The sequence below is a fragment of the Alligator mississippiensis genome, chromosome 4 (assembly GCF_030867095.1).
Source record: "Alligator mississippiensis isolate rAllMis1 chromosome 4, rAllMis1, whole genome shotgun sequence".
NCBI classification, from domain to species: Eukaryota; Metazoa; Chordata; order Crocodylia; family Alligatoridae; genus Alligator; species Alligator mississippiensis.
In genome coordinates, this window is record NC_081827.1 from 104,232,931 (window position 1) to 104,252,969 (window position 20,039).

Sequence of the window (20,039 nt, forward strand, 5' to 3'; positions counted from 1 at the left end):
ACTGAATAAAAAAAGTTAGATAGATGCAAAGGAGTCCACAATGCAATTGTTAAAAATACAACTTTTCAGAGCTGATTCACATTTCAAATGATTAAATAATGAGCAATAATGATATTCATTAAAGATAGCAGAGGAATATCACACTTGAGAGCCCTTTTCACATGACCAGGGTGGAAAATTAACCTTAGATTAATCCAATATTGACACTTTACAGTTAAATTCTATTTACAGACAATTAAATTAGGCAGAGAGAAAGTAAGTCAACTTCTTGAAAAAGAGGAAGAGAAACATGGCAAAAAAAGGCTTCAAAATCATGTGATGGAAATCTTCCACCTTTCTTCCTCTTAGTGGTAAAATGTGAACGTTTTGCTGCTATAACCTTGTGAACTCAAGACAATGTTACAAAAAGAAGTTCAGAAGAGGCTGAATCTATGCATTCTTCAACACATGTGAGTCTGGACCCCCTCCCCACCCCAGATAATTCTGCACATATTTATGCTTTTCAGCCATCAAGAAAATTAAGGGAATGCTGTTATGGCATAGGGCAGTGGCATAGAGATACCCGAGCCAGATCTGCACAGCAATTCTCACTAGGGCTAATTACCCCATAGCAGCACCACATTGCTGTTATGTAGTGCTAGCCAGTAGCCAAGCTAGCTTACGTGGCATTGCATTGTGTTATGTAGACACTTCCTTAATATCTTCAAGCAAAGCTAGAATACAAGTGAACCCTGCTCAAATTATGCTGTGGGTAACTTGCAGTGCTTCAAAGTCCACTGAAAAGGCACCCCACCACACATCTAACACTGGCTAATCAGAAACATCCCAACCTGGAACAGGTCATTCCTCAACCACTTATCAAATTAGTTGCAATCAAGATCATGGAGGCAGCTTCCAAAAAAAAAAAAAAAAAAAAAAAAAAAAAGATCACATTTGAATGCAACAAAAACTGTATCACAATGACAAACACTGGAAACCCACATAGCATCTATGGAAAACAATAAGCTAGTCGAGCACATACACAGCTCCAAAGCTAGAAGTTATGATACAGATCCTCAACAAAAGGCAAAAAGGAGGAAAGCTACTGAAAAACAAATAGTACTATACTTTGGCTTTGCAGATTTGTATTCTTCAGTGTCTGTATCTTCATCATCCGAGTACCAGTGATCCCCTCTTCCTCCAGCTAAAAGGCCTCTTGCTGCCAGCAGTCCTGCTGCATTACCATAGCCCGTATACTTTAACAGACTGTCAACTGCAAAGAGACACAGATATTCACTCAGCAAGAATTTAGTGGAATCATAAAGTTCAATGTTTGTGTTATCTTTGAATCAAGCTTTTAAAAAAATGACTTATGTGGTGATGAGTCTACTCTACACAATATCTGAACATTTGTTTAAAGCTAGAAGTGGGATTTATTTATTCACTTTGATAAAACCTTCCAGTTTTGATTATTTTGTTTTTAATAAGTCATAAAAAGGCAGCACATTTAGGTTGTCTGTGAATATAATGCTGTCAGTGGTAAAATATGTACTCTTAAAGTATAGACCTACAATCAAATTAAAATAAGTTAATAGGCTTACCACCAAATAGCTGATGTGCCTATAACTAGGGGTCACAAAATGAAACAAATAGGCAGTAAGTGTAAAATTAACAAAAGGAAGTTCTTTTTCTAATTAAAGTGTGGAACTCATTGCCACAAGATGTTGTGGAAGCTGAAAGTTTACCCATATTCAAAAAGGGACTGGATACCTTCTGGGCAGAAAGTTGCATCAATAGCTATTGAGCACAAGAGTTACAGGTACAGCATCTGAATCAGAACTTCCTAGACCTTAAATGCAGAAAATGAGAGGGGAACAGTGGAAGAAACCCTGGTCCTACCCAGGTCACTCTCCCTTTCAGCATCTACTCTGCCACTGTGTGACATAAGATACTGGGAAAGATGGTTTGACCCAGCAAATGGTAGTTCTAACGTTCATAGAGCTAAGCCCTGGTTGGGGAAAGCTAAACTAGTGTAACTTATCCATGCTGTTTCATTCATTATGGGCACATGAACAGTTACTGCAGTTAGCTATTCCACTGCAAGACCTCCCTATCCAACTCACTTAATTTGATTACCTATCCATACCTTAACCCTGGAGAGATCCATATCCTAACCCTGGAGAGGAAGGTACAGTCCAGCAGAAAAGCAAGGAAGGCAGGAATCCAAAAATTCAAAATGCTGGTTCTGAAAATGACACCCCTCTGTGGTGCGGTAAAGCTAAGCTTAACTGTTTTAGCTTTGGTTACCAGGAGTGTTAGACACATGAACAGTTGCCACACATCAGCTATCCAATAGTTATGTATTTAGGGTTCCTCATCAATAGAAATAAGAGAACAATTTGCTTTCTAACTGGGCCCTGATGGTTAGATTAACACTTAACACTGGTAAAAGGACTTCCAAGATTAAAATGCTGCATACAGACTGATGAAGAATGAAGGCTGGAATTTTTAAAGATGCCTAAAAGTTGGGAATGAACCTCCCACTGAAAGTCAAACAAGGTTTGTTTGCTGAATTTCCTTTAGCTCCATTTGGAAACTGTAGCCACAGCTGCTCAAGTATTATTAGTGCAGCTTCTACTGTTGGGCCTTTTAATTTCATCCCACATGCACACTCCAAAGGATCAAAACAGCTTTCCAACATCCACTGGTCAAAGATTAGAGCCACTGACAAACACTGTGAGAGAGTTCATGAAATCATTTAATATTTGGTCAGTTTGCCACTCTTTTCCAATCACTGAATAGCTACTCATTCAGTGAGCTGCTTCAATTCTATTCAACCTAAACATTATCAAAGCCAGAGGCATTATTTTAACAGTTTTTAAACTAATGGTCACGTCAGAAACTGTAATAGTTGCAGAGACAGGGAATATCTTTCTAAGGACTTCTTGGGATAAAAGGAAAGGGGAAAAAAAATAAAGCACTCTGGATTTATACCTCTCTCTTTACAAAGGACAAAAAGAAATTCTGCTGCTAGTTGCTTTACTCCAAGGTCAACATGCGTCATAAGGCGCACAAGTTTGTTTCTTACTGTAGTGCCAACTTCAGGACGATTTGTTACATCTCTTAATGGAGGCAATACCTAGAAACATGAAAAGGAGAAAGTGAACACGGCAATTCTTTCCTGACGGCAGCTAACAAAGTGAACAGGAAGGAAAGGTTATTAGTTATTCCCGAGAGAGCAAGTATAATCAGCTTAAATCTCAACCCAGAAAAGCAGTGATTAGATAAGTAGGCTGGCTACAATATAAAGCAGAACTTCCAAAGGTAAGAAGAGCACAGCCAGCTGCACTGACTTCCTTCAATCCTCTGTAAAGTTCCCATGAACTCCAGCCAGGTTATACTTTGGATCCTGTTCTCTGATCTTTATCCTTGACTGTCTTTTAGACCATCTTCTCTTTTTTCTAATGCAACTAATAGCTACTCCAGATATCTATTGATTAATAACCTGCACAAGAGCATTATCATCCATCTTACTGCTTCAGTTGGTATAAACAAAAGAAAATTGAACCCAAATAAGCTACTACATCATTAGAGTGGTCAGTGGGTTATACAGAAGACTTGTTAAAACACTTTGAAAAATCCAAACACAAACCAGAATTTTAGCTAACAGCTTTGCTATCAGATCTCTCTCAAAGTGAGTTTCTGCAAATTTGAAAAAATATACCTCCTTAAAAAGAGTTGCCTGGTAAACAGATGCATTTAAATTCCTCTGAAATACTTTACAGATAATTCTACTTATCTCTAATAAACATACTGCTTGTTTGTACTATTTTCTCAAATGTTATTCTTGGCGATACACATGCATGAAGATGGAGTCTTTGTTTTTAAGATGTCATTTGGCTCTGCTCTTATTCCTCACTTGAAGTTTCAGATGGGACATACAGATGACGGTGAAAGTCTATGGAAATCTGCACTTCTTAATCATGGATTTTTAAAAGCACCTCTTTGACTTATAGTTGACAATGATGATGCATTTGTTTGTTTTGTTTTTTAATTAAGGCTGCTCTCAACTTCCCATTATGACATTCTTTTAAAACTGCTTATATTATTGGCAAAATTCAACCATTTGGGGCTGAGAGGTTAGGTGTTGACTGTCTGCATCAAGCTGATATCCCTCCTTCCCCCCTGAATTTTCTGCCAAATCATTTAACCCTTTGCAGCTCAATTTAAAGCCTTGGAAAATTCAGTTTCCACACATACAATAAAGTACTTTGTAAATTTCACCAGCTAAACTCTGAGAGTTCTGGCCTCACTGGGCTTGTCTACACATGCATTTGATCCTGGATCAGTTTACTCCCGAGTAAACGCTCCTAGGCAGGCGTCTACATATGCAGAGAAGTGGGAGCAGATTTGCTGCTAAAGGCAGCAAACTGCTCCTGCTTCCTGGGGTCTTGCAATGGGCCCCTGCTGCCACCAGGAGGAGCTCTAGGCTCCCACTGGGTGCTAGGCCAGGGCCTGGCAGGGAGCAGTGGGCTAGGAGACAGCTGTCTCCTGGCTGCAGCCTACCCCTGAGGGCTGCCTGCTGCTGGGGTGGGGACAATGTCCCCCTGTCCCAGCAGCAAGGAGCTCCTGTCCCTGGCTCCTTGATCAGGGGCAAGAGACTTGGAAAGAGCTGCAGGGGAGGGGCAGGTCCCAACCCCCTGCCCCAATCCACTGGCTGGGCAGCTAGCAGTTAACTCATTGCTAGCTGCCCCACCAGCAGATTGGGGCAGGGGGCTGGGACCTAACCCCACCCCTGCAGCTCTTTCCAAGCCTTGTGCCTTGGTCACCTGATCACAGCACGGGGCTGTGACCTGCCCCCAACCAGGACAGTTCTCAGCCCCCACCTTACACGTGGGGCAGAGACTGGGGAGCCTGTTCCCTGCTCAGCTCCATGAGCACAGAGCTGGGTGGGAAACAGGCTAAGGAGCTTGTTCCCCGTTAAGTTCTGCCAGTGCGGACCTGGGTGGGGAACAGGCTGGGGTGCTTTTTCCCCCACTCAGCTCCATGCTCACAGAGCTGGGCAGGGAACGAGCTTGCCAGCCCCCACCAGCAGGGAGCTCCCAGCTCCGCACCATGGGCCCAGTGCTGGAAGACCTTTATCTCCCAGCCTGAACTCATGGGGCTCAGGCTGGGAGACCCTTATCTCCCAGTGACAGCTCCATGATCCTGGGGCCAGCGCTGGGAGATCCTTACCTCTCAGCGCCAGCTCCATGACCATAGGGCTGGTGCCGAGAGATCCTTATTTCCCAGCACTGGTCCTGCAACTGCAAGACTAGGATTGAGGGGCAGACTGGATGAGCAGCTCAGACAAAGAAACCAGCTAGCTTGGCAAGGAGACTGAATGTAGAAGAGTGCAACTCTTGGCAGCACTTACTGGTATGCTCACAGCAAATAGGTTAATGCAGCTAATCCTGCTTCCAGTTCAGGAGCTACCAAACATGGTATGGATATAGTGTTCAGCATACTCCTACCTTGCATCATAGGGATGTACCCTAGTTTTCCCATAGGATCCCTACTTCTTAGACTGTACAGGGTGGATTGTTTAGGGACAAATCAAGGTTGTATAGTGATTGTCTGTAAGTCCTCAGCCTGTCCAATCAAGTTTGGCCTTAGCGGTCAACCTGAATTCTAGCATTCCAAGTTTTAGGGCTTGACTCAAACTTGAGTAACACTCTTTTAATATGGGTGCAAGAGAGAGAGCAAGAACAACAGAATAAGTGATAAATCACAAATTAACATAGGTTTGAATTGGACAAAAGCAGCCAGAGAAAGCATCTTAAAATAACACCTACTTTTCATTTAAATGTTCCCAATACAAAGAATGTGTGTGTGTGTGTGTGTGGGGGGGGGGGGGGGGGGAATACGATATTAAAGTATCAGAACCACAGAGGTGGACAAGCCTGAAAGATTTTGCCACTAGCTTTATATTATGATTTCTAAATCAATATCTTACCTGAGCTTTAAGGAACTTCCTGATGTCCCTGTGAACTCGGCAACACTCTGTTAATAAACTGAGAACTGGGGTGAGACTCTCCCTGTAACTGGTTCCCTAAAATGGAATCAAATAAAAAATAAATCAACACATGTCAATAAAGCATCGGATTTCATAATTCATGGATAAGAATAAATATTTTCCTTTTACAACATAACAGTCCTTTCAATCAAATCCCATACTTAGCCACCAAAATAGGAATAACAATCTTCTTCATTACATATAAGGGAAAAAACAAGGAACCAGATTTTCAATGCTAGACACCTACAATTGCACGTACAGGTGATTATGCCAGACATATAGCAGGTGCATGGCCAACCCAGCAGGGTCCACAGCCCCTCCTCACTTCCTCAGCAGCAAGTTCTGCCAGTACCACATGGGTGGGTATCTCCCCCCATCCCTGCTGCAACACGCAGGCAGGCAGTTTCCCCTCCACTGCCTTGGCTGTGGGCTCCCTTGCTGTACTGTGCTGCAGGCTCCCTAGCACTGCAGGCTGTGCTGAGGCATAACACCTTGTCCTGCCTCATCCTCTGAAGTAGGGGCAGGAAGTGAAAGCCACAGATAGCAAAGGGAGCCTGTAGGAGCAGCCAGAGCAAGGAGGGGAGCAGTGCCCATGGGGAGCTCAGGTGCCACAGTTTAACTCTTCATGGGGCACATAAGCCCATGGGCTGCCAGTTGGACAGCCTTGGTGAGAAACTATTATCTGTGACTGCAGAGGACAGGAAAAGGAGCAGTGCCTTACACTGCAGTCAGGGAAATTTATGTTGGATATTAGGAAGAACTTTCATATTATGAGGACAGTTCATTATTGGAAAAGGCTGCCTATATCTCTGTAAGTTCTTTAGAACAGCTTAGGCAAATGCTTAGTATGCTTTAGATAGGGATGATCCTGCCATGGAGCAGAGAGTTAGACTATATGACCTCCTGAATTCCCTTCCAGCCCTACTGTTTTATGATTCTATTCTACGATTGAATTTCTTTGACTTCAATGAACACCGAATCAAGACTGTAAGTACAGAATTGAGTTCACTGAAAAAAGTCCCTGACCAAGAATTTGTTCACCTTGGTTTTCCACACAGTCAGACCCTCTCAGTTTTAACAAAAATAAAAACTTTCTTAATAAAATTTAATAAAATAATGGTTAGGAAAGAGAGACATGAACTATATTAATGGAACCTTGGTTCAACATAATAAGAAAGAATAGTTGGAAATCAGTTGATTCCATCATTTGTAACACTGTTGAAATAACTAAGAAGAGTTACTCCCACCTTAAAAGTGTAGTTCGTCTTAATTAAATATTATATTAGTTATATAGAGGTTTTATTTCTGAATAGCATGCATCTCTTAACTGACATTTCTAATAAAAATTTATTAGCATAGCATTCCAAATGCATGAATAAAGTTAAATAAGCTACAGTTATAGGATCTTTTCAAACTCTAGGATGAAACTGAGCTACCAGATTTCTTCATTTTGCATCATCCTTTTTCATGAAGGCTTAAGATTTTGGAGGAGGGGGAAGTGTACAGATCTAGTGTTTTGACTCAATCTCTACTTATAAGTGAATGAGAGGTCCCTTTTCTCAAGAATCCTTAGGTTTCATCCATACCTTGTCTATTCTCTTCTCCATGAAATCCAGTAAAACTTGAATGGCATCCATATTCATACCATTGTATTTTAAATTTGTTTCTTCTTCAGAAGATGGACTAATAAGAACATCTAAGCAAGAAACTGGAACATTGCTCAAAAGGTTGACCGCATTGCTGGAAAAGATTTTTAAAACCTTATTACTGTCATTCAATGACTCCTCTTAAAATGAAGCCTGGAATTCTTAAAAACAAATATTTAAATAATACAAATTTTCACCCCAACGGAATGTGGTATACCCAATATGCATTGTCCTTCAAATTAGCATTTGTTACATAATCTTTTGAATTCTTTAGGAACAGGTATACAGGTTATGATTAGGTAGTTAGTATTACTACAGTACTAACAGCATTTCTGATGCTGTACCAACACCCATGGACATCGTAGCATATATGCTTATAGCACACTACTAACATGACTCAGATATGTAAGGAATGGAAAAAATATAAACAGAGCCCTTTAAGTTGCTCATACAACCACAATCTTTAAAAATAACTTTAATTCTCTGTCATTTCATACAAGATTACATGTTCTTGCCCAACAGGTGATTTTCACCTGTGTTTCTAAGAACAAGAAAGGCCACCATACAGGTTTCTTGATCTGGCTGCATTAATATCATATCTGTCAGTAGGCATGTGCTCAGCATGTGTTTCAGCAACTGAGGCTGCAGACCAGCAGGGGGAACTCTCACATTGACTGCATTGCCCACAGACTTTTCTTTTTTCCCCCCTGTTTTCAAATACGCAAGTTTTAATTTTACAATGCTTGCATGGTACACAGGCATGGTGGCAGAATATTTTAAATACACAATGTTGTTTCCTCCTTAATATATGCAGCATCTTGAGTACTTCTATTTATAACAAATGGTCCATTTTGAAGGAGGGGTTTGTTTGTTTTTTATAAACAAAAAAGAATCAAACAAGTAATAACTCCTGAATTTTAAATACGCAGTTTTAGAATAGCTGCAGAAAACCTTAGGGCTCAACTCCAATTAACACTGAGCAATGACTCTACCCATAGCCTTGCTGTCTTTGAGCAAACAACTCATGGGGGAAAGTTGTTTTAAACATGAGTAAAGTCCATACAATGGAGCTTTAAAGCAGATCCTCACTGGGGTCTCAAGTACTAGCCTGTGTTTTACATTTTTTAAATACATGTCAATTAAGGGAAATTAAAAAGTTGTTCAATTCAAAATTAAATGACACTCCCAGGTCTTTTTGTAATGTAGCTGGCACTTCACAAGATTTGGGTTTAACGTGTAAATAAAAACCCTTGCCATCAGTGAGCACCATTCTTATCACAGAACAACGAAAACATTCAACTGGCTTTATGCTTCCTTAATATGATACTATATGTCACTCAGGGGTTAAATAATTGCATTCCCTTTATAGTTGTCAGCTGATGCCTAGCTAGAGTTTATCAATGTTGTAAGTGATTTATCAAGAACAGAGTTGTTGATGAATTGCAGAATAGTGCAGGTTGCACACGTACGCTTTGAAGAGACTTCGAACAACTTTGTTACTCACTAGAATATTAGTGTTTGCAAACCTCAGGCAAAGATTAGTCACCAAGTTTTTAGAGGTTCCTCTCTAATGTTAAAATGAACAAAATATTTCTCTAGTGATGGACAAACATCGGAGCAGAGTCTCCCTAAGCCTGAAAAAGGGTACTTGTGCCCGAAACCTCGTAAAGCACTTTCCCCCAACTACTCAGTTGGTCTAATAAAAGATATCACATCTACTCAAATAATCTTGCCTGCAGTTCTTATGTCACTTAATATTATGGTTCTAATATGGTCCTAGTGAAACAAGCTTGTTTGCTTTCTATTCTACTAAGATTTAAGTTAACCACACAATACTGTTATGAATTTACACTAGAGATTGTATATTTGTTGCAAACTGTGTATGTATGTAAACAATTGTGTATTTGTTGAAATCCTTTGTTCATTTTCTAAGCAACCAATCAGTAAAAATTGTTTGGTTATGAAGCTTTTCTTCTTCCCTTCAAACACATCTCTTTTTAAGTTATTTGGAGTAACCAGTTTCTAATAACTCAAACAGTGAAAAACAAAACAGATTTAAATTCAACAAATATTTGGCGCCTTCAGCCTTTTCATAGAAAGTCCTATTTTTACTAGTTTCTTATTAAACAACCAAGTTCCCAAACACCTACAAAATTAATTTTCTGGATCACTGTGCCTGAGCTATTCTTTTCAATAAACGAAGCCTGGGTTTCTGATCTTTGTCACTTCACTGACAGTTTTATTTGTGGTAAAGGAGTGTATGAAATTCTCTAGCTACCAGGAAGTCAGTGACTATGCACAGATCTGCACAATAGTGTTTGCATTCCTACTCCAGGGGGTAGAAATACTGCGTATATTACTCTCCTCTTTTCGGCTTCCTAGAGATCATTAATCACTGGGACATGACATCCACCCACTCATGCTCCCAGCCCCCTCCTGATATGCAAATTCAAAAGCAAAGGACTATTTAGAGCTGCTCAATGCCTTGATTAAAACCTTGTTAGTGGGCAAAAATGGCACTCGCTCCAATATGCAGTGATTTAAGCTGTTCATATTCAAATGTTAAACAATGACATGACAGAACCACAATAGTGACAACAATGAAGGCACTAAATTAGTTTAAAATATTTTCTATTGACAACTTTTGCTTATTTATTAAAAGAAAAAAAAATAAAGTTGTCGTTACTGTGACAGTTGGGGAGCAAACCCAATTTCAGGGTCCAGTCCAATATTTGATGCTAACATAAAATGCATCTATTTTATTTTGAATATTCACAGTCCACATGTTCTCATACAGGACTAATCTAAGAATCCAAATATGGGGGATACGGATTAACTTTTTGGAGCACCCACTGTTGAAAACTGGATCTGCATTTTAAAATGTTACAGTTTAATCTTCTGAATAGCAGTTCTAAGGAGTATATTTATGCCATCATGATGCCATACAGCATTAGCTCAACTTTTCACTTCAAAAGTAATTTTTATTTTATTTTGGGTATTGCCACCCACTACAGGCTCCACTTGGAACCTGCCCCCACTTCCAAAAAAATAGAATAAAATAAAATAAATTATCTGTATCTATATGTATTTCTATGAACAGAGCTTTATATATATGTGTGTGTGTGTGTGTGTGTGTGTGTGTGTGTACACATATATGTTTATAATACACATACACTATATCTATATCTATCTCTATTCTCTCTGGTTCACACCTCATCTCTAGCAAGTACAAAAAAAATTACAGTGAGAGTCTACTGGAGGTAAATTCTGTTGATGACGCACAAACCAGGAAATAATCCAGCTCATTCTTTCTACAGCTATACTGGTTAAGCAGCGCTAATAGAAGTTAGAGAGATCTTATTTTGTTTTTATTGCAAGCCCTGATCTGGAATGTAACAGTTGCGTTTACTGCTTATGTCAGATGAGAGTTGCTAAGTACAGACATTCAAAAAGCCCTTGGAAGAGGTGCTCAAACTTATCATGCTTTACACAAAGTGCAATAAAGTAGAGCAGGAGCCAACTGAACAGATGTTTACTGTTGCTTGCAGCTTGCCTGCACTGGCCACTGGGGGCACTCCTGCATGCCTTCCAGAAGGCTGCCAGAGCAGCCCTCTCCCCAGCCATGCCCCCCACCAGCCTGCAACTGTCAGCAGTGGCTGAGGGAGAAAAGTGGGGGAAAATGGTGCAAGGACTGCAAGGGCCCCCCCACAATTTACTGGTTGGGGTTGGGGTGGGGGGGGGCAGGCTAGGAGCCCTTTCACTGTAGCAGCCCCAACCAGGCAGGTGTGGGGTGGGGCAGAGACCCTGAAACCCTTCCCCTGCACCCCCCCCCTCCCTCGGCCAAGCAGTGGCATACTGCAGCCTAGTTAGAGTGACTGCCGGGGGTAAGACACTAGACTCCTTCCCCTGCAGCACCCCCCCGCCCACTTCTGGGCTGTGGTCTGCTACAGGGCCAGAGGTGGCCACCCCATCCCCCCCCCATCAGGGTGCATGCAGGGCTAGGATCAGAGGCTGTCACTGACTCAGATCAAAGGGGGGAGGGGGTGGCCTGGCAGTTGCTTGGGCAGAGCACAGGATCTCTGCCCAAAGCTAGAGTGCAGCCCTGTGTCATGCTGCCTGGAATGGCGGTGATCACGTTCTAAGTTAACTCTTAATGTGATCTGGCACAGACATTCAATAAAGCACTCTAACAGAAAGCGCTTTAGGTTAGTACACATCCATCCAGAGTTAAACTTAGAGCGGGATCCACCATTTTTAATGTGCTTTATGTGCCACGAACATCTATTCTGTTACGGCTGTAAGGCACTTTCTGCATGCTTGAAAACACATTAAATGTAACATTTGCACCCAGCCAGTAATAAGACATTCGGGTCCTTTGGGTCTTACAAGGTGCATCCCTCTGGATCAGAGCCTCTGGACCAGAGTCATTTTGGAATTGTCCTACAATCCATATTACACGTGAAAAACAGTATGTTAAAAAATATTCTGTAGACTGTATGGTCAAAGACACAAAAATAAGGAAAGCTGAGATTTACAGTTATCTGTGTAACCTCAATATTGCCCTCTCTTGTGTTCATTTTCTGAGGCAGGCATCCAGAGGAAGAAGAGTAGGCAACTGTATTATTAAACACCTTTGTCATCATACACACGACACAGGTGAAAAGAATTAGGGTTCTTCAGGAAACTTCAACTATGATATTTCTCAACTTTCAATTGCCTGACTTCGCAACCTGAATTATGTTTTTGTGGTTTTTATTTTAAACAACACATTGTGTGCATAACTTCCTGGGTTTTTTTTTTTAAAAGGTAAAGACCAGTTAATTACAGCGAGTTGTAACCAATCACTCCTCTTTCATCATTGGCATTAGAACCCTAAACCTGCAGCATTTACAACACAGAAAAAAAATGTTATACAACAGAGTCCTAACAGGATCAAAAGTAACATTCTGGCTGCTGCAAACTCATTTAACGGAATGGGAAGAATTGAACACAAAGGTGCATCCAGATAAGTGTGCATGTGCGGTTTGCAGCGCCTCAAAGTTGTTTGAGGCACTGCAAACCATATGCAGTGCATGTGCACCTGTTTGCCACACTGTTAATTAGCAGTGTGGCACCAAAATTTGAGACCAGGAGATCCTGATGTGAAAAAAAATCATCACTGCTGAATAAAGTGGCATGGTGCACGTGCCACCAGAAACTGAGCTTGGCAGTGTAGAGTCATGCTAAGGCTGCTGGCCCAGGAGGCCCCTGGGACCTTAGGTTAGGCTGCTGAGGCCAGCACAGGTGCTGGCCGCAGCCTCCCCTACCCCACCTGATATAATTTGCCATGCATCTAACTGCACGTGCAGAGAGATGCTCTGGGGCAAAACGTAGGGCACAAATATGTGCCTCTGCTATTTATGCCATGGGAAACGTGTCCCTGCACATGCATACTTGTCTGGATGTACCCAAAGACAGTTTAAGGATGGTAATAGTAGGTATGTAGGTGCGCACTATAAATTAACAAGCCAATATAAAGTTTTAACTATTTAAACAGATTTCAAACTATTTCAAATAGATACCTGCAAACTGTGACGCAGCTAGAATTCCTAGTAACAATTTCAACCTCAACACATGCGTGTTTCCATTTTAACGTATTCCATTTTACTACTGCTATTTTAATGTAACAATGGTTATAGAGCTCACTTATTATGTTTTGAGCTATTTTTGAACAATGGACATGTTAAAGCAACATTTCAGACAGATAATCTGCTTGAGTTACCAGATGTTCTTAAAGTCTAAAAAATTCTAACCAAAAATAGTATATTCATTACGTAATAACATTCATTTTGGTATTCCAATTTGCTAATAATTAAGAAATATTCAGTTCAAAATAAAAGCAGTCATCCTTGAAACAAATATTAGTTCTTTAATTCTACCAACCTGTGCAACTCTTCCGTTTTATCTTCAGTAGGACCCATGATTAACAAGCAGTGGCGAAGGATGGCAGCCATGTAACGAAATTGATGAGATTCATTCTATATAAATATAAATTATGAAGATATTTTTCATATTGAAGATTGCAAATGAGGGTTCAGGTCACTAGAACAGTAGAAATTAAAGTTGGAATATACCTATTAGATCATGTAATCAATTTCCTAACAACAAAGGAATGTTCTTTATGTGTTTGTTTGAGGGCTTGGTTCATTCTAGTTTCAGATTACTCCACCAAGGAGGCATTCGTTATTTTCTCAGATTATCTCCTATTACTCCTAAAGCATGGACAAATGTACCTTTTAACTGTTTTAAAAGGGGGAGGGGAGGAACTGTTTTCAGGACCACACACCAGCTATTATGTTGTCACTGTTGTATCTGCATGATCCTGTAGTGATGCGAGTGAGATGAAGTACCCTAAAATTAACCTTGAATGAAACAGAGTTAAAGTTTCAGCAGTTCTTGCTACATCTGCACTGCTACCAAATCGTGCAGCTCTAACAGTTACATTGATACAGCTTATACCTAGGGACCTACCTAAAAATCAGTTTCATGAAAACTGCAAAAAACAGCATTGTCTATGATTGCTGGGAAGTCTGGCATTGGCTACAATTTCCTGCGAAATCAAGCAAAAAATGAAAAAAAAAAATTGCAGTAGGGATGTACACTGAGTGAAGTCACCCACTCTCCACCAATCAGTGGTGAGGGGCGGGGACTGCCAGGAAATGCCTGTGAAGTCAGCTCTGCATGCTGCTAGTGGGGCTGTGAAAAGCCCTTTTTCTCGCCGCAACTTAGGTAGATCCCTTCTTATATCGGTATCCTTTTATATCAAAGCAGTAGTTTGTGTGTCTGCCCCTTGTTACATCAGTGTTAACCTTTCATCTTCCTTGGCATTCACACCCATCACATTCAGTATAGTTTATATCAGCCCTTCTTAGCCCTCCCCATTTCGGGATGTGCGACTTTTCTGTGAACTATATGTGAGCTACTCAGAATCACATTGGAATCACACTGCAAAATAAGTGGGCCCTTGGTGTCCTTCTCCCAGAAGCCAACTTGGCTGGTAGAGGGGATTGCAGAGGCAAAGCTCCCAGAAACAAAACCAGTCACTGGAGGCACTAGCTTTTCCCCTGGGATAATCCAGGGTACAGAACAGCATTCCTTCCTGGTTCCGATGTACAGGGGTGCCAGTAGGCCCAAAACTTCCTACATCCTTCAATATGATTAGGGAAAACAGCCACTCTCTCATCATAAGCCTTTTTGGAGCCAGCAGCCTCACTCGCCAGTCCCCGTGTCCTTCTCCATTTCTTCCTCTTTCCTTACTCTGTTTTCAACGTCAGCCTTTTCCCCACTCCCTTCTTCATTAACTTCTCTCCTCTCATCATTCCCACTCACTCCCTCCAATTATTTTTTTTTTTATAAGACTGTTTGCCTCCTAGTCTCCCACAAACGTCACCTGCATAACATAAAGTGTGCCTAGTAAGTTATCCTGAACATTTAACATTATGCATTTTCCCTACCACACTTCTATTTTTTTTTCATAGTTTACTCTTCTTGGCAAGGACTCTCTCTTAAGCATTTGCACAACACCTAAAAGAAAAGTGGGACCCAATCTTAATGGGACCATTTGGGGACAACTCTAATACATGCTATCAACACCCAGTTTGCCTACTGGTATCACATGGATTTATTTTTCAACATTGTTTCTTTGAAATTTTCTCCTGCCATTCAATAGCAGATAGTTTATAGATAGTTTTTCTCTTCCTCCCAGGCTGAACCTTGCTTCACGTCCTACCAATACAGGTTTCCTTTGATTTATGCTGTAGCTGCATTCCCAGAGAATGGCGCATAAATCAAATTTGCATAAAGCGAACCCATTTTACAATGTAACAAATAGGGGCAGGTTCCCATGGTGGTGAGGGAAGGAGGGAGGGAGTGAGGCTGGGACTAGGGAAGGGGCAGGGGGAGGGGTGCCGCTCCCAGGGCTGCACAAGGCAGCAAAGCAGAGGGAACAGAGCCACACACACCCCAGCCCTGGCTGCAGCGGCCCCAGGAGCGGCTGGCACCACCTGCCTGCAGCTACTGGGCTGCACCGTGCTCCACCTGTCCCCACTCTGCTCCTGGGCTGTTCTGTGCCCTGGTGGAGGCAGCTGGTGTTGGCCACCTCCCGGGCTGCTGCAGCTGGGGCTGGGACGAGTGCTGCGCCCTGTGCTGCCCAGGGCTCTGTTTGTCCACACTCACCCCAGCCCATGCTGGAGCAGCCCTGGGAGCAGCTGACACCAGCTGCCTGCACCATGGCCTGGGTGCAGGCAGCTGGGGTGAGTCCAGGCGTGGGGAGACAGGTGGAGCACAGTGCAGCCCAGCGGCTGCAGGCAGTTGGTGCCAGCCACCCCTGGGGCCGCTGCAGCCAGGGCTGGGGTGAGTAGGGTCACTGCCCTTTCCACTCCCCCCACCAGACCTACCTGCTGGGGGGGCAGGAGGAGGGCATCTATGCTGATTGCATAAGAGCGAATTTATCTTGCATATAATGAATTATGGGCCTAAATATGCTTATCGCATAGGAGAAAATTTGCATATAAAGAACCTGCATAAATTAAAGGGAAACCTATACATCCACTCTCTCTGGATCCCCTTTATTTTTCCATCCTGTCTGATGTTTGCAACACCTTCCAGTGCTATATCTTCAGCACACTTAATTAATGTGTTGTTTACCTCTTCTTCTAGATCATTAGAAAGGATGTTAAACAAAACTTTGCTTAATAAGGATTCCTGTGGGATGATAAACTGGAGAACTAGGGGCACTCCTTTTTACATAAGTATTGCTTGGCTTTGCAAAGCCTTTGTAACACGTTATTATTCAGTCTTTAACTCATTATATACCAGATAAAATTCTCTAATCCCAAGAGAGCCCTAAACTCTCATGTAAATGTGAAAGGGAGTTTCACACAAGAGGAATTCTGTTTTCCTTTCCTAATAATCCTCCCTCAGCCCAAATGTTTTCTTCAGTTCAAACTTGGCTTGTCTGAGGGGAAAGTTTGGTGGGATGAAACCTCCCTAATTCTAACAGATACTCACGCTGTTAGGGAATTTCACAAGTAAGCCTGTTTGCCACGTTTCAAGCACGAAACCCCTTTTCTTTTCAGGTTGTGGTGCATGGAAGTGTAGGGAAGAGCAGGGTAGATATTCCAGATAGTCACAAATGAGCAAGAATCCAGGTGCTCCTCCCCTGCCCTGTCTTAACAATACTATACTAGGCCTTCCATTTTTGGACAGTTCAGTTGCAGTATGAACGGGTCTTAGATGAAACCAAAATATCAAAATATGCTAGCTTTAGATATTTCCATTTAAGCAGCAGAGGTCCACAAGAGGAGGCTTTTCCCACAACCATGCATCTCCCTGCGGTCCATGGGTTAAGAGACAAAACCGCTTTCAAATGTTACTGGAAACCCACAGAGGCAGATAAGTACAGTTTAACTGCTTAAAGCTCAGGTTCTTGGAAGAGTGACTTCCCAGAGTTTAACACGGGTTATTTTCCTCGAATTACCTCGTCATAAAATAAAAAATTTTAAATAGGAAAAAACCCCCCAAAAAAACAATGTGATTTCCTTTTTCTGCTTTTTTAAAATGTGTACATTTTAGAGAGCAGCTTATGTGACTGTGGAATCACATTTGCTACTTACGAATATACACAAGCACTGCTGTTTGTCTAGGCAGAGATAAAGCACATCTCCCACTATGAAGACAGAAATATTTTTTATATAGAAATTCCAGGTCAGAAACAGAAATAAAGAGAAAAGACTAACATACAAAGAAACAAGTCTGTTTCCTTATAAAAACAGAATGACCTGCTCTTAAAACCCAACAGGTGATCTAGTCACATTGTGATCTGAGAAAAGGAAAACACAAGGTAGATTCTTTGTTCTCAATTAATTCATTTCATAGTCCTAGCCATTAATGCCTATACTTCAGACAATCAGAACAATGTACATTAAAATTAAGATTAGCCTGCCCTGATAACTGTTTCTCTCTGATATAACCAGGAGGCAGCTATGGTTTTTGTAGACAAAATAAACCCAATTCAAAAGGATTTCATTTCAGAACGTACCTTGCTGTGGACATTCCAACTGTCGAGTGTTACGTTAAAGAGCGCCTTTAGTGCCTCAATAGCACAATCTGTCTCCTGCAGAGATAAAGGAGACCTGTCATGATCTTCAGCAGCTTTGTACTCATCTGTCCATATTACGTTCAGAGAATTTTCCAAAGCTTGAGTCAAAACCTGCACCCCTTGCAGTTCATGACGCAATTGTGACCTAATATCTGTGTGCAAAAGTGACAAGAGAAAGAGAAGACGCAGATCAAAACATTTAATGTCATCAACAAACTTCTGGTCCTTGCATTTTTTCAGGAGATTGCAAAGCTTAGCTGCAAGGTTCAGTTCCAAACTGAGCTTCTGTGCAACAGCACTATTAAAAACTATGTTACAGAGGCATTTTAAAGCTTCCACTATAACAGGGTATTCGGAAACCTCCTCCAAGGGATCTTCTGTAGTATCAAGCTTTGCTAGCTTCAACAGGATCTTCATGTTGCTCTTTGTTGTTACAGGCACTAAAACCTTCTTATCTCTGGACAGAATTCGTAGAGCTTCCAGGCAGGCAACTTGACATGAAGTTTTTGTGTCGTTTTCAAGGATGTTTAAAATTCCTTCACATAGTTTCTGCATATACACACACAAAAAGAAAAGCAAAGTTTTGTCATCATGATTTGGACCACACAGTATAAAAGCTTATTCACAACTGCTACTACTCCCATCATAAAACTTCAATTGATTTTTTCAAAAAAATATTTTTGGTGTCTTATTTTATTAGCAACACTAGATAAAATAAACAGGTTTATGAAAACTTTTGCTATGCTAACACCTATCTATCTGAAATCTTGAATAAGGGAGGTGCCAGTTTTAGCATAAATGATTTGCCTAACACACGCAACCTATATCAATTGATACAGATGAAGGCAGAAAGCTAAAAATAGCAGCTGTCGCACAGAAGCTGTGAATTTATTTAAGATCAGGTTTTTGTTTTAATTCAGCTGTCACAGCAAGACTCCAATTAGTTTACTAGAAGAAAAAGTGTCCTTTTAATAAATTACAATATTTTTTAAGTTAGAGGTCACACTGTTATATATTAGTCCTAAACATTTGTAATAAATCAAATAGCACCTTCTTCTACTTGGCCTATAGCTAAATGACTCTCCAGATGTACATACCTCCATTATTTAAGACTTCATGACTACTGAGCCTGGTATTTTGTGGGCTATGTATTATTATCTGACAGAAAGTTAATATTTACAGAACTAGGCAGTGAAATGCACTTTTTTATCTTAAGATGAAGTCTAGGATAGTTTCAATATGTATAAAGCCTATAGTCACAGGCCGTCTCTATCAAAGAGGGCCTAGCAACCATAAGGCAGAATGCTATGGGTGCATCCATATGTAATGCTTTAATGCGCATTAGCCTAAGTTATCCCTTAGGCTTACTGAATTTGGCTTAGTCAACCATGTTGGTTAGGGGTATGAAGATGTGTGATCCCTGGCAGAATGCTACATTACAATTACAGTTATGCTGGCAAAATGCCTGTGGTTGTACCTTATCTTCTTTCTGAGTCAGAATGGTTTATACTATGCCAGTGCAAGGCAGAGCTTTGGGGGTGCAGCTGTGCTTACACAAGAGGCACCTGGTACAGAATATCAATATTCCCCACATGCAAATCATTCCTTACACAGACACAGCTTTAGATTATACAGTGAAGGTCTAAGAACCCAAAGGTCAGAAAAAAAACCTCAACGCCGTATTCTGATTACTTTCTACAAAATGAAGACAGCCACTCAATCACCAAGAAAGAGGAAAGACAAGACAGAAGGGACTGCTTGATGGGGCAGGGTCCATAAAGCTTTTATTGCCACAAACTCAGGATGACAGCCTTACTCACGGGTGGCAAAGCCATGAGTCCAGTTATGAAGAACTTGCTGGAGAAGTGGCAATAAAAACTTTATTACACCACATAGCACACAGCTCCTTTACTTTTTGTCCTTTAAGTCTCCCCTTGTTTCTTGACCCCAGAGGGACATTAATTACTATGGAAACAGTGGAGCCATTGATCTGGGCAGTTCCTAGTGGAACCCACAGGTGCTGTATGAATCTGTTTATGACCTGAAATGCATGCCACGGTTTGAGGTACAAACAACATACAAGAATGCATTGCATTTGAAAGCTTGCAAGTCTATTTCAGCTATACAGTAGGTTCAATAAAAGATATCACCCCCAAATCCTTGCCTCTTGCATACATTCAGCCACCTTTCTACCTAGAATTTTTATGAATACTGAAGTAGC

The 20,039-nt window shown here is 41.2% G+C and overlaps 1 protein-coding gene across 3 annotated transcripts in view; it reads right to left on the reverse strand.

The window, feature by feature from the left end:
- Window positions 1-20,039, reverse strand: part of RIC8B (RIC8 guanine nucleotide exchange factor B) — a 52,862-nt gene that overhangs the window by 12,577 nt on the left and 20,246 nt on the right. For all 3 annotated transcript variants that reach the window (XM_019489593.2, XM_014606473.3, XM_019489594.2), the window contains exons 3-8: window positions 17,759-18,367; window positions 13,603-13,697; window positions 7,621-7,774; window positions 5,975-6,070; window positions 2,974-3,118; window positions 1,108-1,252 (exon numbers count right to left, since the gene is read on the reverse strand). In XM_019489593.2, coding sequence (XP_019345138.1) covers window positions 1,108-1,252; window positions 2,974-3,118; window positions 5,975-6,070; window positions 7,621-7,774; window positions 13,603-13,697; window positions 17,759-18,367 — 1,244 coding nt within the window. The remainder of the gene's footprint in view (window positions 1-1,107; window positions 1,253-2,973; window positions 3,119-5,974; window positions 6,071-7,620; window positions 7,775-13,602; window positions 13,698-17,758; window positions 18,368-20,039) is intronic.